The sequence below is a fragment of the Cheilinus undulatus genome, linkage group 1 (genome assembly GCF_018320785.1).
Source record: "Cheilinus undulatus linkage group 1, ASM1832078v1, whole genome shotgun sequence".
Taxonomy (NCBI): domain Eukaryota; kingdom Metazoa; phylum Chordata; class Actinopteri; order Labriformes; family Labridae; genus Cheilinus; species Cheilinus undulatus.
Genome location: NC_054865.1, coordinates 2,561,014 through 2,587,227, shown reverse-complemented (window position 1 = coordinate 2,587,227; position 26,214 = coordinate 2,561,014). Strand labels below are relative to the sequence as shown.

At 41.6% G+C, this 26,214-nt stretch overlaps 1 protein-coding gene and 1 long non-coding RNA gene across 3 annotated transcripts in view; one reads left to right on the top strand and one right to left on the bottom strand.

Moving 5' to 3' along the window:
• Window positions 1-5,113, bottom strand: part of ano1a (anoctamin 1, calcium activated chloride channel a) — a 162,019-nt gene extending 156,906 nt beyond the window's left edge. For both annotated transcript variants that reach the window (XM_041791662.1, XM_041792415.1), the window contains exon 1: window positions 4,721-5,113. In XM_041791662.1, coding sequence (XP_041647596.1) covers window positions 4,721-4,790 — 70 coding nt within the window. In that variant the 5' untranslated portion in view covers window positions 4,791-5,113. The remainder of the gene's footprint in view (window positions 1-4,720) is intronic.
• Window positions 5,114-16,824: 11,711 nt separating this feature from the next.
• Window positions 16,825-17,710, top strand: LOC121513750. Its single transcript, XR_005992232.1, has 3 exons — window positions 16,825-16,888; window positions 17,395-17,491; window positions 17,603-17,710. It is a non-coding gene; the product is annotated as an uncharacterized LOC121513750 (long non-coding RNA).
• Window positions 17,711-26,214: the final 8,504 nt, after the last annotated feature.

Below are 26,214 nucleotides of genomic sequence, written 5' to 3'. Positions count from 1 at the left end.
TTAGAGGATGAAATAGGCCCAAGCTGCACAGATATGGTGGTTTTTTAAGAGACAGGAGACGTCTTTGCAACTCTACTGGCTGACTACAACGCTCATCCATAAGGTGAGTCATAATGAACCATTTGTTGACCCGATTACGGTGATTCCCGCCTCGCATTGAGAAAACTGCCAGAGAAAGTTGTGTTTTGATGACACAACTCTCTGGCCTGTATGCGGCATGGCGCCAAGGCGGACCTCAGACCACCTCTCCAAGCGAGCCTGGTAACTACACTTTGGGATCAAGTAAATTTGGATTTGGGACCAGCCCCCTAGTGTGAAAGCATCCTTAACTGATATGTGTTCAGTTAGACTTGTGCCAGTTGAACCCACAGGTCTTACAGAACAATGATCGGCTCTTTAGAGAGGGCAAAAGGAAGAGCTGCAGTCTTATTCAGTGTCGGCTCAGTAAGAGTGGAAACTTAGCATGACAACAAAGAGAAAAGATGGATGACTGCAGGTGACAGAGTTGGAGAAATGAGAGCAGATTAATGGAAAAGCAAACAGCCTGAATAACACACCTGCAGAACTGTCAGAGCTCCTGACTCTGCTAAAACACGACGCTTCGTCTCTGAGATAAGTTCTTTGAGTTGATTTTCATGATAAAGGCTGAAATGTTTACTTCAGAAATGAATACAGCCATCTAGTGCTTTTTCAGCTGATCAGTAGTCTTTGTAATGTACATGTCACTTGTAATCCAAGAAAGTGTACCACTAGCAGCCCCTCTTACAACAAAGCAATAAGTCGTGATGGTTCAGTATTCTAGATTGTGTGGCTAATTACACTATATTGCCAAAAGTATTCACTCACCCATCCAAATAATTGAAATCGGGTGTTCCAATTACTTCCATGGCCACAGGTGTATAAAATCAAGCACCTAGGTATGCAGACTGGTTCTACAACCATTTGTGAAAGAATGGCTCGCTCTCAGGAGCTCAGTGAATTCCAGCGTGCTACTGTGATAGGATGCCACCTGTGCAGCAAGTCCAGTGGGGAAATTTCCTGGCTCCTAAATATTCCACAGTCAACTGTCAGTGGTATTATAACAAAGTGGAAGCCATTGGGAACGATAGCAACTCCACCACCAAGTGGTAGGCCACGTAAAATGAAAAAGTTTGGTGGAGGGGGGTTTAATTCCATGCTCCCAACTTTGTGGGAACAGTTTGGGGATGGCCCCTTCCTGTTCCAACATGACTGTGCACCAGTGCACAGAGCAAGGTCCATAAAGACATGGATGAGAGAGGTTGGTGTGGATGAACTTGACTGGCCTGCACAGAGTCCTGACCTCAACCTGATAGAACACCTTTGGGCTGAATTAAAGCGGAGACTGAGAGCCAGGCCTTCTCATCCAACATCAGTGCGTGACCTCAGAAATGTGCTTCTGGAAGAATGGTCAAAAATTCCAATAAACACACTCCTAAACCTTGTGGAAAGCCTTCCCAGAAGGGTTGAAGCTGTTATAGCTGCAAAAGGTGGACCGACATCATATTAAACCCTATGGATTAAGAATGGGGTGTCACTTAAGTTCATGTGCCAGTCAAGGCAGGTGAGCCAATACTTTTGGCAATAAAGTGTATCTATGAAGCATGGTTCTTCAGTGACAAACCTCAGTAATGGCTACCACGCAGTCACAATCAGTTTTATTGGCCAATATGACTTCAGTCATCTCAAATCTGTCCACAAAGATTAAAGCAACACCTAACTTTTCCACCTTAAAAGAGAAGATTAATATTCAAACAGTAAAATAATCTCAACAAGGACAATGCTGTCTATTTCATTTCCACAGAGTGGCCCAGTGGTCGTTCTTTATCCCTGCTTCAGTAACTTTGCTGCAGGAAAAGAAACCTGACGATCTGTCCTAAAAATGGGCTTCTGCATGCTGATATCCTGTTTGATTCCAGGTCTTGTGTTAAATTCAAAAATTAAATACCACAAGATAAAAATCAAAGACTGAGTGTTCTTTATGTCAGTCAAAGTGAGTTTGTTAGAGGAGTGGGTGGGCCCAGGTCTGCAAGTCCCACTCAGCGTCACAGCGGGTTTATCTTTCATGGACAGCAGTGCAGAGGTGACACTACAGTTCATCTGTATTCTGTCTGTTAGAAGGTGGGCCTCTCACAGCGACGTGTCTATAATGTTTCTAAATTTCATCTTACATGACACCTTTACTTCATATAACGAGTGACACCGTCAGGTATACTCACCCTTAAGGATGCACTGACACCACAGAGTAAGTAAGTAAATGTGGAAACTCAGTGATGCCAAGTAAAGACTAACTTAAAAACACCTTTACAGTCCTTAGAAATATGTAGAAAGTTTATTTCAGTCAGATGTTCCTCAACTCTCCTCCTCTCCTCCTGGCCTTTCTGCAGACATTTCTGTACTACAATACTGGATTTTTTCCAGTATCTGTTATGCACAGAAATATTTAAGCCGACATTAATTCTAATACTGAGACCAGAATTTAAATATTTCTGTCAGACCCTAAACATGAGTTCTTAAAAACACTCTAAAGTTTAAGGAATGAGGCTGAACAGAGAAAAAAACTTGAGCTGACGTAGGTCTGCTGGTCCTTTCTAAAACTCTACCAACACATCTATACATGCAGCCAGTATTCACAGCCCAAATACTGGTTATAAATATCAGCAGATATATAATATATAATATATATAATAATATATATAGAGAGAGTGAGATATATAATATATAATAAATATCTGCTGATGTGGGTATCATGCTGATATTATTATAGATCCCCTGCCTTTTATGCAGTTATGTCATTGCACAGCCTTACAATACAAAACAAGAACATCAGGATTACAATCAGATTAAACTTGCAGCACTAGCTAAAATATCCTCAAACTGCAGACATGGCTCATCTTTCCCCACCTGCTCATGTGATGAAGTTACAGTCACGCTGATCCTGAGTATCTGAATTGATGTAGGAACACTACTGTAACTACAGTAACTACTACTGCTGGTACATACAGGCATTAGTGCATCTTGGATTACAAGTGACATGTACATTAAACCAGCCCGACCATTTCTGTCATGGTGATTAAAAATAACAGGAGGTAAATTAGAACCAAATTAGAGGATTATTCTACATAGACTACAAGAATTTTGAATAAACTACAAAAAGTACTTTAGTCAAATCTGACAGATTGGTACCACAATGGTGTAAATGTCAAGGGCACAAGGACCTGTCATATTAGCCTGCACAGGGGCCCTTGGTTTTTTGTCTTATGCCACCACAGCAGAGATATTCACTCGTTCTTTTTGGCCCATTTGAGTAGGACTGCTTGGTTATAGCAAAATCATAATCACCATTATTTTGATTGGTATTGAGATCACCATTACAAAAAACAAGTATTCAATGATTTTACAACATCGACATCGCATGTACTTATCAAACATAGACACACCTGTACCTTTAAAAAAACAAGCAATGAAGGAGAATAAACAAGTAAAAAGCCATGAATCTGTTTCTGACAGCTTGGTGTTTCCGTGTTCTAATGCCAGCAGAGTGAAAACACAGGAGCTGGTTGGTTGGTTGGCAGAGTTACATGTGACTAGTGCCTACTGCAAAGACAGGAAAAGCTGCATCCTTTAAAGCTACGGTTGAAATGTGCTGAAAGCACCTTACTGGGAATGGAAACTGGAAATTACATTTACAGTATGAACCTACAAGAACTCAATAATGACCTACATGAACTCAATAATCAGAAATCAATAATCCAATCAGAAAAACATTCAGAGAAACTTAAGGTATATTTACAGTACATCCAACTGCAGGGGAAATATATAAGCAGTGATTATATTCTGCCTCTGCATCCATGCAGAATTGTCCACATCTGTATCATGATCCATTGTGAAAATGATTACTTTCAGCACCACAAATAAAAATGATACTATCTCATAACAATGAAGAAACTTTACACCCAATGTAAAAACATACATGTGCCACATAACAAAATCTATGGACACAAACCCGCAGCAAGCATGCAGCAAAAGTCATCACCACAGCCTTGTTGTTGTGTGAAGCCTAAATGATGATTGAAATTGAAACTTGATTAACAGCCCAGCCTTACTTTTGGGTGTTGTTCCAGACAAAATTCCACTTGTACACAAAAACTTTAAACTCACGCTAAAAGTAAACTAAAACGAATTATTTTCACTTAATATACTCAGCTAAACCAACAACAGGATTATAAATAAACTTAAACAATAAACTTAACAAAAATTAAAAAGGCAAATCAGAATTAGAAAAACAAATCAAAACAATTTCACCCTGATCTGATTCCAAACGCAGCAAACACGCGGACATTTATCAGGAAAGTTGAGGTGAAACTGTTCTGTACATACAGGCTTCCACATCTTCTGACAAGGTGTTAGAATCAAAATAATGACCCCAGCAGTAACATCAGCATCTAGAAGTGAAAAGTCCAGGTACACGGGTGTGAAGCTCCCTCCATGCCTCCAGTGACTGTACCAGTGCGCACATGTGCGTTAATCCAGTCCACCAAACACAAGCAGAGGTTATTAAAGAAAGCCTGACGAGCAGAGCTGTAGGCTCAGCATTCATGTTCACTCCACGTCTCACTGAGCGCGCACGAACCTCCACTACCACCACCTCCATCACAGCCCTGCGTTTTAGTCCAAACCTGAACAGAATTTCAGCTCTTACCGGGCTCTTCTGCGCTATCATGCTGCGTTAAGCTCCCAACCGGCTCTCCTCCATCATCTTGACGCTCCATTGGCTTTTAAAAGGCGCACGGGGTTCCTTCACAGAGCCCTGACAGATCTACAGAGCCAACAGCATCTATCCCTCTGTGTGCTTCGTGGCTTCACAGCCGCCTGCGCTGTTGCATGGAAACGCTGCTCGGAGAGCTACCACTTAAACATGCTTTAGGAGAGATGATACTGTCGAATTGATCCAGAATACTCTATTGGTCCAATCAGATGACTGGGTGCTATCTACTGAGAGTATTTACCTCGGATTATAACTGACAATAATGAAGGTTGGAGTAAACGCAGCCAACATTTCCCTGTCTGTCAGAATGAGACTACTGCGTGCTAAACCGCGTCTCCTCCGAGTGTCAGGATGCTCTCTGTCCAAATGAGATTAATGACACAGCAGAGTGAGAACGCGCGGGGAAGCTCGGCAAAAATCGTGCCAAAAAGGGCTAGAAATATGCTGCATTCAATTCCCATTGGAAAACACGGAAATGTGGATTCCCTGCCTTACCCGGCAGTTTCCTCGGAAAATCTGAAACCCAGAGGTGGTTTCAGTATTTTGGCTCCTTCCCCGCTGAGCTAACAGCAATCACAGCGAGAGAACCAAACATTTAGAGGTATGGCTATTCTACATAAGCTACAGGACACCCAAACTGGAGAATGAACTCCATCATAACTCAAACTCACCAGAATCATTTAACACACCTCTAGGCCAGGTGGACCTGAGGACATGAAGATATATGCTGGCCTTTTTTTCTACTGCATCATTTTACCTCACAGCTCATGTTTCAGTCTCTACAGTAGGGATGGGAAACTTTGGGGGCCACATCCATTTTAGTTTTATATTGTAGCTATATATGGCTGGATAGCTCAGTGGTCTTGGTGACGTTACAGGAGATTGGAGAAGCCCCTCAGTGCAGTGTGCAAGGACATGGACTCTTTAATATTGGTTTATTTATGGTTATCTATCTACATATCACATATTTCTCACATCATGCAGGCTGAGGAAGAACACACTTCAGTGAAAAAAGTTAAAATGATGATGAAGTGTTCATAGAGCCTGTAGTCTGCATCATTGCAACATGCAGGGACGTAGCTAGGGATTTTAGGCCCCTAGAAAGAATATTACACAGTTCCCCCCTTAACTCGCTATCCAAGCAACAAATGTTGCATCATTTTTTACAAATATTTATGTTTGAATGAAACACAAGATACTTGTGCCCTATAAAGAGGATCGGCGCTCAGTGAGGAAATCCCTAATCCAATACTATCTGCCTCCACAAGTCGCCCATGCAGACTGATGGGTAGTAAGAAGCCCACACTTCACAGGGGCTGTCGAGTGGGAACCCTCCTTCCTCAATGTTTCGTCCAGTTAGTCCCACGACACCTCCAGAGGGCTGAACAGTGATCTGCAGCATCCCAGAGCCACACCCCTCCATGCCAGCTCTCACCACCCACCATGTCAACATGGAGACATCATCTTACCTATCTTACCACATGGCCCACACAGCCTCAACAGCATGCCACCTTCAACAGACCCAGGCTCTGTTCATGCAAGCTCCATGTAGTGACAATGCCGATACTACCTTCTTTAACACCACTCTACCACCCCCCCTACTCCCTCATTTTCATGAGGGAAGACAGAGTAGAGAGAGGATTAAATGAAACTAACGGACAGAGAAGTTAAGGGGTTTCGTCAACCTTCATTTCTGCCCCGGCTGGCATTACTCCTCCTCATCCAGATCCACTGACTGGCCTGTGCTGCTTCATCTGAGATCTCCTTAACTGTCTTTCATAAATTCTGTCCCTGCACTCCCAGCTCTCTAAGAAATGAAACAGCTGACCTTGCTACAAACCCTCCCACTTCTACTGGACGAGTCCTAACTTTCCATCCTTGCTGTTCAGCTTCTGCTTCTAAATCTGCATATCTCAGCTTCTTCCTTTCATAGGCTTCCTCCACAGAATCCTCCCACAGAACTGTCAGCTCTATAAAATAAACTACACACTCACTGATAGACCACAGCACTATGTCAGGCCTAAGACTGGTGCAAACTATCTCCTGTGGCACAACAACTTTCCCTCCTAAATCTACCTGCATCTCCCAGTCCTTAGCATCCTTTAACTGGCCTAACTGGTGCTTACCTAATACTCTACCTCCTTTAACCTTCTCTCCCTCTCTGACAAACTGAACCGTCCTCGTTCCCTGATTACATCCTACATTCACCTGTCGCCTTCTGTTTTCAATTCCTGCTGCCAGACTGTTCAAAACCCTGTCATGCCTCCATGTATATCTACCTTATGACTGACTGATCCTATATCCTGTCAAAATGTGCCTCAAGGTTGCTGTCTCTGAGCACAAAGGACACGATGGGTCCCCGTCAACCCAGCACTTTAGGTTCTGGGGTGATGGTAGGACGTCATAGGAAGACCCTAGCAGGAATTTGATCTGCCTATCTTCCAAACTCCATAGGTCTCTCCAACTCAGCTTCCTCTTCTCTACACTCTCCTAGTTCATCCACTGTCCCTGCTTAGCCTGAGCCACAGCCTTAGTACACCTTACTACTTCCTCCTGTCTACGTACCTGTTCCACTACCAGTCTCCTTCTATCTTTAGGACCTGCTTTGTTCCACGCCGGTCTACCTGAGCCAAGCCCCAGGCCTCCCAGATTGCCTACAATCTCAGCATGCCTAAGAGCTGCCTCTGTCTCCTCTACTGCCTGTCTTGGGTTCCATTTCGTTCCTCTAGTTGGATTTGGAACTACACTGCTAACTATTCTATCTTTACTCCCTGCTAACAGCAACTCTGTTCTAACCTTTGAGCACTTGAACTCTTCTGTCTAGCTAGTGATCGGGAGTTGGAGTATCCCTCTGTATCCCAGTGCCTCACTGCTAAGGCACCAAGGAACGCCCAACCACTATTGGATTTTGATATATTTTTGAGGCAGAATTTCCCCATTTATGAGCAATATTTTAACTATTTTTTTACTAATTCATATGGTTATACTGAATTTACTCGCGTTATTTTGCATCGCTGGACTATAGCATTTGGACATTTTTAAGGCAGGAGCAGAGGCCCCCCAGTTTTTATTTTACTCTATATGATACAAATTTCAGCCTGTTGACCCATTCATTCTTTTGTTTCAATAATGACACTAATTACTAAGAGAAATAGATAAAAACACACTTTTCATTGCAGGCTTCTCAAGGGTCCCTCCCTACAGTCCTGAGCACTGCTGAAGTGCCCTTGAGCAAGGCACTGAACCCCTCACAGCTCATGGCAGCGCTTAGCAATGAGCAGCAAGGCCATCACTGTATACATGTGTAATATGTAAAAAGCAACAAAACAGTGTAAACTATGAATTTCCCTACGGGGATGAATGAAGTACAACTTTACTTTACTTTACCGTGGGTACTTTACAGTACCCTTTCTCCCCCTGTGCTACGCCCCTGGCCACATGTAGTCACATATGAGTAGCTGCTCATCAGACTGCAGATTCAACACAGGAGGATCAATAAGATTTTAAAATAAATTTATCATGAGCTAATCTTTTCTGCCTCATGTTAATCTTCAATGCTTATTTTAAACTTTTTGATCATGTCTATTCAGCGTCCTCTCACCCTCCCTAATGCACAGACTTGTAGATAAGATATCTAACAAGAGGCCATGCGTACATAAACTTAATTATTTTGTCTTTTTTTGATACAATGTTTAATTCTTGTAGACTGAGTTGAATCTCTTGTTGAGTAGAATACTTGGCCAATAAATCTGAATCTGAGTTCTGTAAACGGACACTGGTCTTCCTTGTTATTTTTTTTGTGCCTTATTTTGCCCTTTTCCCCTAAATGGGGCAGGAACATGTGTCATGTCTGGCTGTCAGATGAAAATCTTTCTCATCCTGATTCAGAGTAATCCCTCTGCAGATTATCAGATGCTGTTGTGTTCTTTATGTGAGAGAAATAATCTGAGGCGGGTCTTTTTTCTAAAACCTAACCCAGCAGCACACAGACGCGTCTGTGAACAGATGTAGATCACTGCTGATGTGAAATTAAAGGGGAGGACATGTGGGAAAGCACATTTTCCAGTGGCTGCCTGGAACTGACTTATAGTTGCTGTTATTTCCTATGGGACGTGAATGCAGCATTGCTCTCCAGCTCGAGCATCACTGCGCCAGCTGGTGTCGCCCACTCGCGCTGGGGTCTTCCAGTAGGCGCGAGGTGATTGAAGCGCACGAGCGAATGTTGTTGTGGTCTCCGGTAAAGACGCATCATTTCACAGAAATCTACCCTGAACGACCACGGAGCGCTCCTGAAACGTCATATATCAGCTCAAGATGGAAGTTGAAAGTAAAACATGAAGCAGACCTCGACATTCACAGCCTGCTTCGGTTTGTGGATGGAAAGATTCACGGAGTCAGTCCGCAGGAATGTTCTAAATATCTGCAGGGACGTGTCCGAAAAAACAACAATGACTTAACCTGAGCCTTGTCCCTGTCAATAGGAGCCTGCATTTCCTCTCTCATGGTCCGCCTGCACGCTGTCAGCCCGAGCGCGCTCTTCTGAGAGACCCAGAGCTACGGGGAACACATGGAGCGAAAGCATTCACCAAACAGCTTTCTATGGACACTGGGCACTGTAGATTCCATAAAACAGTACCAGCAGCAGTGCGTCCCACATCTTTCTCTGATTCTAAAGTGAGCAGACATCACTGGCAGAATCACAGAGCCGGGGAAGCCTCCTCGCGCAAAAATGCGCCTCAGGACAGACGCCGGTCAGGAGCCCGCCAGCGTTTAAAGGGAATCACAGTGTTTGACTTTGCCAAATGCGCTGCCCGGTGAATTATCAACTATTACACAAAGTGTTAAAAAATAATGAAACCTGAGACCTCCTATGGAGCTCACAGGGGAAGAACATTGATCCAGCTGCGTTTTACGCACAGAGCAGGTGTATGTGAGCCGCGCAAACAAAGACAGAGTCATCAAAAGGAGAAGAATGTGACGAAATCAGTGAAATCAATACTTACCTTTTCTCCGGAGTTAAAGGGAGTCCGTTTGCATGGACGGAAAGAAGAAATAAGCGCAGGTATTGGCCAGGTAACACTTCCCACTCACCTGAGTGCAGACAGGGCGGAGGAGGAAGTGCTTGTGTCCTCCTCAGGTAGAGTCTCTCCTCCCACACAGCAGCTCAGGGAGAACATGAAGTCATTGGTGGGTTATGCAACGTGACAACTGAAGGCATGGGACTGCTGATAGGCCAGGAGCTTTAAGGAGGCAAAAGAAACCTATAGCTCACGAGCGATTCTAGACAGTCTTTGGGGGTGCTGGAGCCAGGGGGGGGAAAAAGGGTTCTGATCACCCGAGCCCACTGTGGGGAGGGGCCCGTGGGAAGCCTGCGACGAAAAGTGTATCTGATTTATTTTTTTCTTAGTAATTAGAGACATTATCAAATCAAAAGTGACTAAAGCAGTGATCCTCAATGCCCGTTTAAGCTGCCTTGTGCACTTAAATGCTACTTACTTCCCATTTTACCACTCTTTGATGCTTTTTGCCCAGTTTAGTCACGTTTCCTTTGTTTTGCCATGTTTTTCCCACTGTTTACTCATTTTTTGGACACTTCACGCCCATTTTTGCCACTTTCTTCCCTTTTTGCCATTTTTCTCCCAGTGTTTGCTGCTTTTAGCCCATTTTTTCCTCTTCTTTTTGTCTCGTCTCGTCCATTTTTGACATTTTTAATTCTGCTTTTTGCCTTTTCTGCCATGTCTTGCCTATTTAAGCTGCCTTTTGCAATTAAATGCCACTTTTCGACCATTTTTCCCACTTTTTGTCTTATTTTTGCCCAGTTTAGTCACTTTTCACTCATTTTTTGCCACTTTTTGTCACTTTGGGACCATTTTTTTTGCCACCGTTAACTCATTTTTTTGGTCACTTCCCACCCATTTTGCCACTTTCTGCCCTTTTATGCCACTTTTCTTCCCATTTTTTACCACTTTTTCTCTCAGTGTTTGCTCCTATTTGACAATTTTTGCTACCTTTAACCATTTTAATTGCCATTTTTTAGATTGTGGTTCTTGCAAATGTATTTTTCAACAATCTGGCTCTTTGGTTGAGCAGGGTTGAGTAACACTGGACTAAATTAATCAATCAACAGACTGAAATCCATGTGAAACAGAGTAAAATACAGCACTGCTCCTTCCTTAAAAATGTCCAAATGGTATAATACAGCACTGCGAAATATTGCAAGTTAAGTTAATTTAATCACAGTCAAAATGTTGCTCACAAATGGGGAAATTATGTTTCAAAAATACATAAAAACGCATAGATATTTGTAAAAAAGACTCAACATATGTTGCTTGTCTGTCTAGTTAAGGGGGGCCCTGTGAAAGTTCTTTCTGAGGGCCCAAAATCCCTCGCTACGCCCCTGGCTGGAGCAACCCTGGATTTTCTTTCAGCACGAGTAATGAAAACTGGAGCATGAGTGCCCCACCACATCTTTAAAATAAAACACAATGTTGAAAATATCTTCATTTCATATTAATGAGAGAAAAACACCAATTTTTTAAACGATGATTCCATGTCAGAATGCTATAAGGGCCAACGGGGAAAAACCTGATGCCACCTTTAAAAATCCTGACTTTTTTCTCAGAGTTAAAAAAAAAAAAAATCCCTAAGTTTTATTCAGTCAGAATTCTGACTTTGATCTCAGAATTTGGACGTTTTTCTCCTTGTTCTGAATTTAATCTCAGTATTTAGGCTTTGTTAAGGAATTGCTGGATTTAGAGGGAGAACTGAACAGGAGTTTATTAAGGAGCTGATCATCCCTAAAGGTCATCCCTGCTAAACATCCTGTCTAGTTTGGTCCAATGATCTACAGATCTACAGGTTTTTGGGTGGTTTTATTTGATGTTTATGGGTCCTGGCTGCAGGATTTCAGCCAGCCTCAGAGGGAGTCTGCTCTGGTGAGACAGACATTCCCAGGCGTGTGTGGACTTGCAAGCTGGTGGGATGTTTAGCAGTTCCCAAACACGCCTCAGCATCTGAACTCAGGAGAAAAGTCACCCAAAGTGGCCCTGGATCCACAACAACCAGAGGAAAAACACAGACATATTTGTTTGGGGGGGGCAGCACACAGGAATAAGATGAATTTACACCCTGGGACAGAAATAAATCAACCTCATTTATTTTCAATAATAATATACAATAATATAAAAACAAAAATGTTCAAAATATTCAGCCCTATCTACTTAGAAAAACCTTGGCAACTTTTTGCATCAGTTTTTTTAGATTATCCAGATTAATCTCAGTAAAAACTGCTACTCTGTTTTAGTTCAGGAACAAAAAAATCGAAGTGAAATTTACTCACATTTTCAAGTAGCTTCAACAAGACCAATCTTTGTTTAACTTAATTTTTTTTCTTTGAAATACATGTCATTTCAATCATTCTCAGCTTGTGTAAATGACTCGGGTTTATAGTGCAGTCTGACACAATAATTATTACCCATTAGAGATATACATTTGTAATACCTGTGATAATGCAAAGGAAGCATCTGCATTTCATTCCACACAGTTGCAATTTTCCATGAAGTAAACAGAGATTGGTTAAGTTTTGATTACAACTGGCTGTCAGGCAGTCAGACTCATTTTTAAGAAGTCCTCTTTTCACTCATGTTGCAGACGTGTTAACCATCAAAATCAACAGTAATCCATCAGAAAGATAAACACCAGAATCCCAGCAGTGATCTCTGGACAACATTCAACATCTAAACTCACCTGATCACATTTAAACACATCTAAACACAGAGAAACATTCTGCCCCAGGGCATCATGGGAAAATTCTGCCTACATATCCCCAGATTTGAATCCCACCAATCTGATCTGTCATCACCGCCATGTCTTCAGTTAGCAGTTCATCTAGTCCTTACAAAAGACATTTATCACTCATTTGAAATACCCACAACGCATCACAGGGGGCATTTATTCATGGATAATGTAGTTTTTTGTAGTTTTGAAACACAGAATGAAACTGAGTAAAGGTAACAAAGTCAGGTTTAGTTATGTGGATAAACTTTGGAAGATTGGCTTAGATTAACTAAATTATTCTTGTTTTGGAAAAAAATCACGATGTCTTTTATTTTCAACAAAAGAAACTGACAACAAAATTAGGTTTACTTATGTCAAGCTAGAAATGTGGATTTTTATTGTTGATATGGAAGGTTAGATGAAGTTAAATTTACTACTTCCCTGATTAATTTTTTTTAAGTGTATAAGACCAAACAGTTGGAGGTTGTTAAAAAAAAATTAACTGTGTTCACTTTAAATTAAAAAACAGCTACTTCAGCTCTATTTTTCTGAGTTGACTGAACACATTTTTAGTTTTAAGTAAACATTCCTTAATCAATTTAAATGTTTATTTTTTTTGGGGGGGGGTCATTTTTTTGTCATTTTACTCAAATTATTATCCCTTAACTCATTGAGTGCCATTGACGTATTTATACGTCATTTAAAAAACAACACTTGAGTGCAATAGACGTATTTATATGTCATAGTGGTTTTTTCGGCGGCTGGCACAAGGGGGTGCTTGGAAGTGACGGTAGATCAAACATCAGAGGTGGAGATCCTGGGGTCAAAGAGCAGAGTGATCCTTACAGAGGTAATCTAAGCTAAAAGTTCTCACTCAGATGCTGGAAGAAACTTTAAACTTTTGCCTGAGAAATCACTTACTCACTGAAACCGACACTGAACTTAACAACAGCGAACCCAGGGATCGGTGCTTTAATTCATCCATCTATGCCGACCAAGAGGCTAAAGAATGCCGCGAGGTCTCCCCCGTGCGTCGGAGAAATAAGGCAGCCTCTCACCAGCTGGATGCATACAGCAACAAGCAGGAGAGGATGTGGGTGTATAGGGGGGTCCTGTGGAGGCCGTCCAGTTCCAGAGTGTGAATGGCATGACAGTGACTGGAAGCATTGTTATTTATTTTACAATAAAATAACATTTGTAATACAATTTTCAGATGTCTTTTATGTTATTCTTCTTCTTTTATTTGAGCTATTTGGTGTTTTCAGAATCATAGTACAAAATATTCTGTGGGTCTTGAAAGATGACTCAAAATGGCCAAAAACGCTGGCACAAGCCACTTTCCATTTTATAAAAGGGCTGGCACTCAATGAGTTAATCAGCAGAGATTTCCCAGAATGCTTTGCAGACACCTTGGCACCATGAGTGAAGTTGCTAACTCAGTGAGAGAAGTTTCACCTGTGAGCAACCAGCGTGATAGACAACAGTTCAGTGTGCACTTATCATTGAGTGGTGAAATCCCAATTTTCCCCCCAAAACTCTGAATCCTGGTAGTTAGAAATGCTGTTTCCAATCCATCACTAATTCTGAACACCCACAATGCATCTCAGGGGTGCATTTATTCATGGTTAATGTAGTTTTTTTTAGTTTAGAAACATAGAATGAAACTGAGCAAAGTTAGTGAAGTCAGGCTTAGTTATGTGGATAGACTTTAGAAGATTTGCCACAAAAAACCATGGTGTCTTGTATTTTTAACAAAAGAAACTCCCTGCAGCCCCTTTATTCCTGATCAGTCTTATAGACTCCTTCTGGACTGTTATATGTGGGTCGTATAATATTGTACTGTTTATGTTGTTTGGTGTTCTCTGATTTTATGTCTGTGTTTATGTTTATTAAGTACATGTTTGATGCACACTTTTATATGTACACCATCACTCTGCTGGGACCTACAGATGGAAACTAGCTTATGGCTACAATCTGGCACATGTAAATGTCCATGTTTCCTTTCCCCTACAACAAACAAAAAAACAAACAAATAAATAAATGTGTAGTCGGAGGTCTGCTGACTTAGTCCTTAAACCATTTGTGATATCAGTCCCCACCATGCCGGGTAAATCAGTGAACCTGTGGTGAAAAAAGACTTGTTTAAAGTGCAGGAATCACACATTATGAGTGTAAAACTTTTCTGATAATAACTGCAGCATGCAGGTTTGTTTAGAGCTTTATCAGACTACCTTTCCTTCGCTCACATTAAATCCAAACTGACATTACATGTCAATGCATTCATGTGACTCCAAACAACCTACACCAGTACTGGATCTGCTGAAAGCTCCATAAACCTGGTGCTGTGCCTTATAAAGAGAGACACTGAGGTACATGTGTCTATTCAATCATTATGGTCTGTATATCAGCTGTATTGGCGGAAATGCTCCTACCTGTCCATACTCATATTATGCTGATGGTATTGTGCATCCTTAATTAATGAATGTTGAGTTTTAATAAATACAATTCAAAGGAGTACGGTCCAGACCTGCTCTCTTTGTGAAGTGTCTTTCTATTACTGACCAGAAAGTTTGTTGGATTGAATATGAAGCTCAGTGTTTCCCTGCGTTTGAAATGTTCTATATATGAAGTTTGACCTGTCTAACAGACAGGACATGGCAGAGTATGGCCCAACAAACCTCTTAACAAACAAAAAGCCTCTCTCCTAGCATGTTTTCCTAACAGATGTGTCAGCAGAAACCAGATTTACATATTCAAAGTGACACTGTATCTGTTTGCTGTCGTCTGAGGACAGCACCCACTAAACATTGGACGTCCACAGGATGTGCAGATCTGGTCTAAATCAAGTCGGTCGGTCCAGGACCCAATCTGCATGTCATTCTGACCTCCAAATCAAGTAGTGGATCTGGATGTCAAAGCGTGACCTCTCCTGGACGTTGATATGCAGTTCAATATTTGAACGCTTGCATACTCGTTTTTTTCAATGTCTTGTGGACGTGAATGTCAGGTGCAGAATATTGACATAAATTAAAAAGCGAATGAAACTGACATTATTCAATATACTGCTCACCTCAGCATTTTTCTTCTTACACACATATAAATATATTTACTGAAAATTTTCCTTTGTTTTTTTTTTTTTTTTCATTTTGTTCCCAACAGCTGCAGCAACTAGCTCATGTTGGACCATAAGGGCAGAGTCCATGAAGTTATTCACTGGCTTTTCACAAGTTCTCCAACGGCCTGCTTCAACATGAAGGGGAAGAAGGACAAAACATCCCTCAAAAATACAAAATCTATCAAGCAATACAAGATGCTGTACTGAATTCACTTGGAGGAAAAAGAAGATGCTGTCTGAACACATGCAGCCGAACTTCTAAACGTGATTCAGTGAAAAGAGGGGATGGAGTCATGCAATTTAATAACACAGCAACTGAGGACTTCATAAGGACACATGCTTCAGAGCATTTAAAGCATGCACCACAAAGAAGTGGAGGAGGGAGGTTCACAGACAATAGCTGGGTTTCTATTACAGTTTTTTATAAAAATAAAAGCGATATTTCTTAAATTTCGGTTAAATACAATTGCACTTTGAATGCGTTTCCATTGAAAGGGTTTTGGGCGTAGGCCTTGCAATTCTTGTAAAATCTCATCTCGCGTGAATCCGCTGCAGGAAGCTTGACGCTCAAAACCTGTTGCGTGTTGGTATGGTTTTGGTTACATCTACGGTGGTTGCCTCGATAATGTTGAACAAAAGATGAAGGCAATGGATGATAGTTCAGAGGTAAAGTCCATATGTGTGGCAAAAGCCATGTATAAGGGTAGAATTATGATGTTAAGAAAAGTCTCGTCTCTTCTTCTGTCCACACAAACCGCGCCATGTTGTCTCAGAGTGACTGGTCATGTGACACCATACGTCACATCCCGTGACTTGTAAATGCGGAAAAAGTGTTTCCATAACACAGTTTGCGATATATCTCTATATTGAAATTCCTGAAAAACCTCCTCATGAAAGCGTAAAAACTTTTTAGCGATATTTTAGGGTTTTTTCGAAATTCAGGTGTTTCCATTACCAGTTTTTTATTGCGCTATTTCAATTTTGTGCATTTCCAAGTGTAATGGAAACCCAGCTACTGTTGTGAATTCTCTCATACTGTCAGAATGGTGGCATCTGGTGGCCAATAATGGTGCAGCTCTGACAGGAGTAATAATTGCTGACAGGTGTGTCAGGCACACAGGCGTGCCTGCAGCCATTATTAAAAGCCCAGCACAGTCAGGCAGAGGTCTCTCTGATCTCCATCCAATTCCCAGCCATGCATCCTTGAGAATGTAAGACTGTTTCTTTGTTTTACTGCGTTTCCTTTACTATTTTATGTTAATTATACAAATTAGAACTTGATTGTTTGACTTAAAGCCTATGTTAACCTATTACTTTATTTTTGTTGACACAGAAACCATGGTTTGGATGGAAAATAAAACCTCAAAATTGCTTCAATTGTCATCAGCTCTTTAATTTGAGACACTTAGGTGGTCAGCTCTTAACAAGAACCTAACAAGTTTTAATAGTCACTCAGGACTGATTTTTAAATTTTTCATTAGGGGAATCTGGTTAGCCCTTTACTTTTTCTGTGTTCAGCTGGATTTTTACCTCAGTGTTCACACTTTAATGTTTGTTTCATATTTTTATTCTTATTTGTGGTACAGACCAAAGATAAGGTAATTTTATTTATTGTATTTTGCTACTATTGTTTTTACAAACTTAACTGCGGGTTACACTGACTACTGTTTAGTAGTAATAGTGATAGTACTTCACTGAGGCTGCTCCCTTCCCCCAGGTGCGCTGAGGCTGATTGGACACACCTGTCTCTGCTCTGCAATCAAGCCCGCAGAAACTTACCTCAGCTCCACAGTATTGCCAGCAACTCACCAGTGGTAACCTCAGCTCTCAGGCTCTCTCTCATTTATTGTGATTTCTTGTTGATGATTAATTTGAGTGCTTTGTTTGAGCTCGCCACTAATTCTGCCTCTTCTCCTTTTTTCCAGTGCCTCTCTCTGTGCCTCACCACAGCCCAGCCGCAGCACTCTCACTCTGGAGCCACTACCCCCTACACATGGAACCCTCTCCCTTCACAGAAATTGTTAAACAATAAAAACCAATAATCTTAGACTTTGTCATTCTGGTCTGCATTTTGGGTTCACTACTCCAACTTCACAGTGGGTTTAAATTTGTTGTCGAAAAGACATCCACAAATACCACATTTGGACAACAATTAGTTCCTATATGGAGGTACTGTGGGCATCCTTAATAGACGTTCAGTAGACGTCAGAAAAAAGATGCCATCTGGAGTAACAGTCTGCACCTTCAGGGGACCAAAATTAGACGTTCAAAAATGACGTAGAAAAGACGTCCATGGACGTTCAGTAGACGTCAGAAAAAAGACGTCTGGAGTAACAGTCTGCACCTTCAGGAGACCAAAATTAGACATTCAAAATGATGTTGAAAAGACGTTTAAACGTGTCTTTGCGCAGTGGGCATGTGGAGCTTTTACAGATCTGCCTTTGTCCTTCGACTGTGTAGAGATGACTGATCATGACTGAGGTGTCAGTGTGTTTCTTTTACTCAGCCACAGGGGGGAAATTAATCCCTTGTTTGACCTCTGAGGCCTGTGTGTCTAAAAGGAGCTGTCTGGATTCTTCCGAGGGAGAGCAGAACAGGATCTGAGTTCGGATTGGTGTATATAGACCATGATTATCACTCAGCATATCAGTATTATTACTGTTATTAGAGGTTGGAGCAGCGCTCTGGAGCACTGTGGTAGTAAATTGTCATTTTTGTGGGATGCCTTATTCCCACATGCCCCTCTGAATCTTTCTAATTCTCAGATTCCCAGAATTCTTTGCCTGTTTACAGGTTTCACCACCCCAGTTCCAAAAAAGTTGGGGCACTGTGTAAAATGTAAATACAATCAGAGCTCAATGGTTGTCAAATCTCATAAACCCATATTTGATTCATAATAGAACACAAAAACCAGATCAGATGATACACTGAGACATTTGACCATTTCAGGAACATATTAGCTTATTTTGAATTTGATAGCTGAAACACATCTCAGAAAAGTAAGAACAGGGCCAAGTTTATTGTGGCATCCACACTTCTTTAAAGACCCTGGAAAGTAAAAATATATATTCCATATATATTCCATATTTAGGTTTGTTGTATGATAGATCACTGTGTTATGAACCCCCAGGTCAAATTTCAGTCAAATAAAGCATCAACAAGTTTATTATAATAAGCTTCAAGTCATGAAAAATGAGGCAGTAAAATCTGCTCCAGGATGGGCGTGTCTGTTGAATGAGCTGAAGCCACACCCACTCAGGAAGAACATGATCCTCTCAGGTTTTAAAAATGTTAAAATCTGAATGAAGGAAAGCACTCACACCGTTAGCCTTTCCCTTGACCTTTTGTTGACCTTAGGAGAAGAGACAAAGTCTGCTCAAATCTCTGCTATGATGCTTTACATGATCCATAGACCACCACACCTCTAACCAACTCAAACTCAACAGCAATAAAACAGGGCTCATGGTGGTGGCCCCCAAAGCGCTGCTGCAGAAGGTTGGAGATCTCATGCTCAGCCACAGAATCATGCCCTGATTCTGTGGCTGAGACACTCATTCATGCTTTCATAACCTCCTGTCTGGACTACTGTAATGGAGTCCCGTCTGGAGTTCCCAGCAAAACCCTGGACAGGCTTCAGTACGTCCAAAACTCTGCAGCTAAAGTTCTCACCCGCACTAGACCCTCATCCACCTCCACTGGCTCCCTATCAAATCCCGTATCAACTACAAAGTCCTCCTCCTCACATACAAATCTCTCCATGCTCTGGCTCCCCAGTACCTTTCTGATCTCCTCCATCCATACACACCATCCCGCAAACTTCGATCTTCAGACACCGGCCTACTTTCCATGCCCAAAACCAAACTCCGAACCTATGGAGACAGAGCCTTCAGTGCTGCAGCTCCCACCCTCTGGAACACTCTTCCTGCAGACATCCGTAGCGCTCCATCTCTGGACATTTTCAAAAAATGTCTCAAGCACCACCTGTTCACCACAGCCTACAGTCTTCACTAAACCACCCCTTACACTCATCCTACCCCTCACATAGTTTGTCCATGTCTATGTGTTCCTGTAAAGTGTCCTTGGGTTTCTTGAAAGGCGCTATATAAATTCAAGATATTATCATTATTATTATTATTACTGTGGTGTCACTGAGATGAACTGCTCTGTGATTTTAGATTGTGGCAGACTGTAATGGGGAGTGGCTCATTGATGAGTTGAATGAGTTTAACAAGCCCTCACACAGTAAGCATGAGCAGCTCTCTTTTCTTTAGAACCACAGATAAAGACACATACAGGCACCATAGTCTGCAGCATTAACCCCCTCACTCATAATGTCATACTTGGAAAAATATTTTCCCCTAAAAACATGAACCAATAAACAAAACATGCATCACTAAAACTTTGCAATGAAACATAAACATTATAGAACGGTACAAGAGTGAATTCCTTTGCACATAATAATCCCAGAAGTCCCTGCTCCAGGTGACTGCTTCCTTCCACAATATTGTATTGAGGGGCGGGGTCATTCCCTACTGTGGGCTCATGACATCATGAGCCCACAGATTGGCCCCGCCCACATGAAACCAAGCCAGGAAAGAGGTGAATGGCCTAAATCCAGAATTCAGTCACATGTAGATCTCAGTGTTTTCACATGTTTACAGCAACCATTTTCAAACATATCTAGAGTGTTAAGACAAAAACTTTGGATTTCACTTTACAGGGTCTTTAAACAACAGTCTGGATTCTCACTGCTCGACAGTCCTTGGTCTTCTTGTGTTTAACGGCGTACTCTATTAAAATGAACAGCGTTTCTCTGTCTCAGCCTCACATTTTAAATGTTAACTTAACCACAATCATAATACAGAAAGATGCACTTCTCCATGTTTCCAAGTGCCCTTCGCTCCTTGAAACAGGAGAAAGTAGTAAAATCTTCTCCTACAGAAGAACATTTACATAAAACAGACATGATGCCAATCCATGACATTTTTACAACAATGATCTTTTTAAATGCTTTTTCCAAATTAAAAAGACCGTGATGCATGTTCTTGTGTTGCTGAACTCTTTGAGCTACATTTTGAATGAAACGTGCTAAATTAATGAAGCCATTATCACTGAAAATATTCCTTAGAATCAAACTAAACTGGCTAATTAGCATAAGTCAACAGTAATTGGTTACATGACTGTTGGTCCAGTGCTGTGTATGCCTGTGGCTGAGCAGTGTGGAGAAATGCTCATCATTTATTCTGTCATATAATGAATGAAAAGGAGGGTACTGTGGGAGCTGGCTTCTATATCCTTCACCTGAAAGTGTGTGCATACAGAATCCACCTGTCCACTACAGTCAGGCAGGACAGCCATGAAAATAACCATCTAGAGAGGCAGAATAAAAACCCAGTGAGCTCAGGGCTTTTAATGATGTGTTTATAGGCAGACTCTGGCATAAAAAGACCTTTTCTTCTCTGCTTCTTCATGACACCATAGCTGGACCTCTGTAACCGTGGCTGACAGAGAGACCCTCCAGGTCTGCTTTCTACCCAGTTTTTATGGATGAAAATTAAGATTAGACAGCTTTTATTCTTCTTGACCAAATGTTTATGTGGCACCTGTGCCTCCGCAGAAGCTCACTAAATACTTTGACATATTTTCACCCCCTACATTATGCAACCTTGGCAAAAACTGTCTGAAGCCTTGAGCCTACCTGCTGCCTCGACACACTGCCTACAAGCTTTTTAAAGATGTTTTTAACTGCATACCATCAGATGTACTACGATAGTCGACAGCTCTTATCAGGCAGCCTGTTTTCCAACAGAGCTGTAGACCACGGTTATTTAACTTCTTTTTAAAGTCTTATCTGGATGCCTCCTGCCTCAGTTATAAATAACTAGGACAAAACTAAACCTACCCCTATACCTGAAACCTTTATCTGAAGAACAGATGAGTTTAGAGGCTATTTAATTCTAAACTGATGCTTTCATTGGGAAAAAAAATGAAATTTTCTGCTCAGAGCTGTTTCGGTCCTCATTGCTGCTCTGAGTCTGCTCTGTTTTACTTCAGCTACATCCATCAGGATATGTGGGCTGCACTGACACAGCTGACTGTCATTTATGGCTCAGCAGGCCGGAGCAGTGTGTGAGACCATGTGGAACTAGGATGAATTGATTTGTGTCACTTAAACATGATGGGGACGAATAAGTGTTAACTGACTCTTTGTCCTTCTTGGTAACTTAAGAGGTAGTTTGGGTCAGGTCCAAAAATCTAACCTGACCATGCCTGAGTTCGTGCAGATTCTCCAAGATCCCCCTGTCCTATCCTGCCCCATCATGTCCCATCCCGTCCCATCCTTCCCCATCCTACCCAGTCCTACCCTGCCCTACCCCATCCAGTCCCGTCCTGCCCCATCCTGTCCCATCCTGCTCCGTCCTGCCCCATCCTGCCCGGTCCTGCCCATCCTACCCCATCCTACCCCATCCTGCCCATCCTGCCCCGTCCTACCCTGTCCTGTCTGTCCTGCCCCATCCTGCCCATCCTGCCCCATCCTACCCCATCCTTTCCTATCCTGCCCCATCCTACCCCATCCTACCCCATCCTGCCCCATCCTACCCCATCCTGTCCCATCCTGCCCCACTCTGTCCTGTCCTGTCCAGTCCAGTCCCATCCTGCCCTGTCATGCCTCATCCTGCCCCATCCTGTACCACTAACTTAATATTGGGCTCAACGGAAAAATGACTGAGACATAACTGAGAAAAAGTCAGAATATTGAAAAAGAAAAGAATTCTGAACAAAAAAACATCAGAACTCTGAGATCAGAGACAGAATTTAAAATAAAAGTCTTAATTTTATTAACAAAGTCAGAATTCTTATTTTGAAAAAAATGTCTCAAAGTCTTTTTCAGAGTCAAAATTCTGTGTAGTTTTTCTCTTTCAGTCTAAACTCTATTTCTATACGACTCTTTATTTTATTCTTCTTGAATTCTACCTTTGTCTCAAGCTTTTCTTTTTCAGTCAAAACTCTTTTTTTTCTGAATTTTGACTTCACTCTCAAAGTTTTTCTTCTGAATTCAGACCTTGTTTTCTCTGAATTTTGACTTTAATCCCAGAATTTAAATACAACAATATGTGGAAATACTGGGGGTGTGGAAGGGCTGTAAACGGACAGGACCTGAGCTCGCATGACTCTTTTCTTGAGTCTGACTACTCGAAGTGCTTTTTATACTCCAGATCACACCTGCCAGTCACACCCATTCACTCCACACTCACACACTGATGATAAAGGCTGCGATGTAGAGTGTCCGTCAGTATTCAATCCACCAATCAATCATTGTTTGTCTAGCTGCAATCCTAACCAAAGTTATCTGCAGACACTTTACAAAGAGGGGAGGTCTAGACTGTGCCCTCTATTATAATTAAGACCAGTGTTAACTAATCCCATTCATATGCATCCAAACAAACTCACACACCAGTGACACAGCAGAGGGAGTAAATTAGCCAAAGGACAAATCAGATCAAATCAAAGCCACAAGCTTCCAACTGAGACTACCTACTGATCCACAGCTGCCCTGTGTCTATGTTTAAGTCTACCTGGTCTGTGCGCCTTCATGTGCTGGAGGCAGCCAATGGGAAAGAGTCTGAAGGAGACAAGAGGTCACATCCCCACATCTCTGTGGCTGCAGGGAGACGTTCGACCAACCAAAGCGTGCTGAAAGGGACTAAGACTCATGGGGCAAATTGGGAATTTGCCATCACATCTGATATTTAACCCTTTAATACCTATCCTCAAAATGTCTGTCTGGATGCTATTTTCTTATTTTGACCATAAAAGGGACAGAAAATATCCTGTAAATTCATTTCTACTTTTTCAATTCACTGCATGTTAAAATAGTGTATTAAAGGTTTGAAATAAAGACAAAACATTAAAAACAGAATTAGATTTTTAGAGTCTTAGTGAGAAAAAACATTGCAGTTGAACATGAACAATAGATGTAACACATACAATAAACATATTTACAATAAAGATTGGTAGTCTTTGACTCTCAGTTTGCAAAAACGGGCTGAAAAATAGAAACTCAGATATTTTTTCCAACTCTCTTCTCTGGCTGTGGACCATCCCTTCACATTCAGAGGTCTCGGTGGTTCTGCTAGTGATAGTTACTGTCTGGCTGCAGAAACAGGACCACATTACTGGCCTCACACTTCCAAGCAGTGCTCCTCTTGTGGAATCTGCAGCGCCGTCACTCTATGCTGGTTCTCTGAGCTTTGGTCTGTCTGCTGTATGTGAGGACAGGCAGGTCTTTATCACCTGGGGTCTCCTGGAGGTGCTGATGGATCATAGGTGCCTGCTGGCATCCTTGTGGGTGACGTTAGAGTTTGTTACAGTGCATGTGAAATGACCATAATAACCACATGCTGGCTGTGAAACATTACTCAGCTTTCAGAAGCCATTTGAATTTTACACAGTACAAATACGATAGGATAGTACTAATGGTTGCATAATTACAGTAATGCAAAGAGTGCAAGCCAAAAAGTGCCCAACGCTCACGGTAAAAGATTGAAAACTGACATCAGTGAAAAATCACTGACAGGAGCTTGTTATTGTATTCCTGGCATGATTTTCCCATCATCAGCAAATAGCAGGTTCATTTAAAGCCTGATGTTTCAAATGTGTCTCACAGTCGGTGATGTGTCAGTTCACTGGTGCAGAGATGTGCTTAAAGCTCGCTTCTCATTGAGCCTGTTTTATATGAGTACGCAAACCTGTCAGTCAAATTGTGTTTTCTTCAGGAGGAAAAATGCTTGAGAGCTGGAAGTAGAGGAATTATTTACATTTCAGGTTTGTTAATCTAGTCCAAATAATTTTTGAGCCATGGTAAACCATAAGCATAATTTCCTGAAAGCAACATAGTGGCAAGTGAAAACTCAGAGTGGCTTTGTACCTTTACACAGCTAACAGCCACATTGTCTCGTGGGGGAAAAAGTTTATGTCAAGGCCTGCGTGAAATCCTACCACCCCAGACCCAGAAGAGGGGCTGGATGATGGTTTCACCTCAGGCCATTTAAAGAAAATGGGGAAATAATGTTTTGAAAATAAACCTAATGGAGTGCAAAAGATTTCCTGATTCAAGACAGGAGAGCAGCAGAGCTGGGCAGTCATACACAACAGTTGAAGGAAATTGTTGCAGGAGAAGTTTTCTGAGGGTATTACTTGGGTTGTTCCGATTCCAATACCAGTATAGGAAATATGTCAGATACTGCTTAAAATGCAGGTATTGGTATCGGTGAGAACTCGTGTTTATGCACCAGTCTGTTCTGTTTGGTTTAGCTTTATATTTTGCTTTGTTTAGCCATGCTAACTGTTAGCGCTATAAACCAGAAATTGTTCTTGTTCGCTGCCGGAAAGCACATCATGCACAGGCTACCATTTTTACAGCAGAGAAGAAGAACCAAAGGAGCCACGGCAGCAGCAAAGAATGACTGTGTGACTTTTTTTCTGAATGTGATCGTTAAAATGCCTTCCAGACCATCACTGTCGTACATGACAGGAAGTGACACAGTTTATGAAAAGTTAAATAACTTTTGAACCATAAATCACTGCCTCTTACTTGTTTTTCTTCTTAAAGCTAGCTGTTGTGCCTTCACATTGATACTATTGATGCCTTTGAATCCCTTAGCAGCATTTTCAGTGAGCCTGGAACTCATGTGACTTTTGGGACTTTATTGATTAAATCCACACCAGTAAACCAAAAAAAATGGAAAAAAGATGGAAAAAATGGTCTTGGAACATCCCTAGTTATTACAAGAAAAACAGATGTAAACTGAAATCCTAGAGTTAAGCCTGTCAGAAAGTCTGACAGGATGATCAGATGTCTCTGACCTCCTAGAAGAGGATCCTGGTCCAACCCAGGGGGGCTTAGACAGAAGATTTAACATCTTACCCAACTGCATTTTCTTGGTGTGTTTTGGCTCATTTATGCTTTACGTTTGAAACGCATACGGATACGACGGACCATTCATTTCGTACATTTTTCGGCCATTCTCTCGAAGCTTACGGATCGGGACCAGACATTACAGCACCACTGCCAATCATGGGGCAGCGCTGAATCAATGATGTTAGCTCACCTGGGCACAAAGACCGACAGCTACAAGAGCACAGCTGAGCAGAGGACGGGCTGCTCTTCTTCAGTCTATCAGGCAGAGCAGCTTTAAAGTAGCTCTGTGAAGGACTGCAACCTCGCCAGGATTTTTTTTTTTTCATGTCCTCAAAAAATAACAGACGCACATCAGTATGACATTATCCAGATCTATGCATAAATGCATAGAGCATAAATTATCCTGTAGTCCAACTTTGAGAAGTTGAACCTAGTTTGATTTAATTTAGACTCAAATGTTAACAGGCGTTTAAAAAGTCCAGAACAAGCACAATCAATGTTTTTAGCTGCATGTAAATAAACTCAAGAGAAAAGAATGAGAATAAATGACCATAGTAGCGCACACTTGTGTTAAACAGAGACTATAATGAAATAACTGACACACGCAGGTGAAAA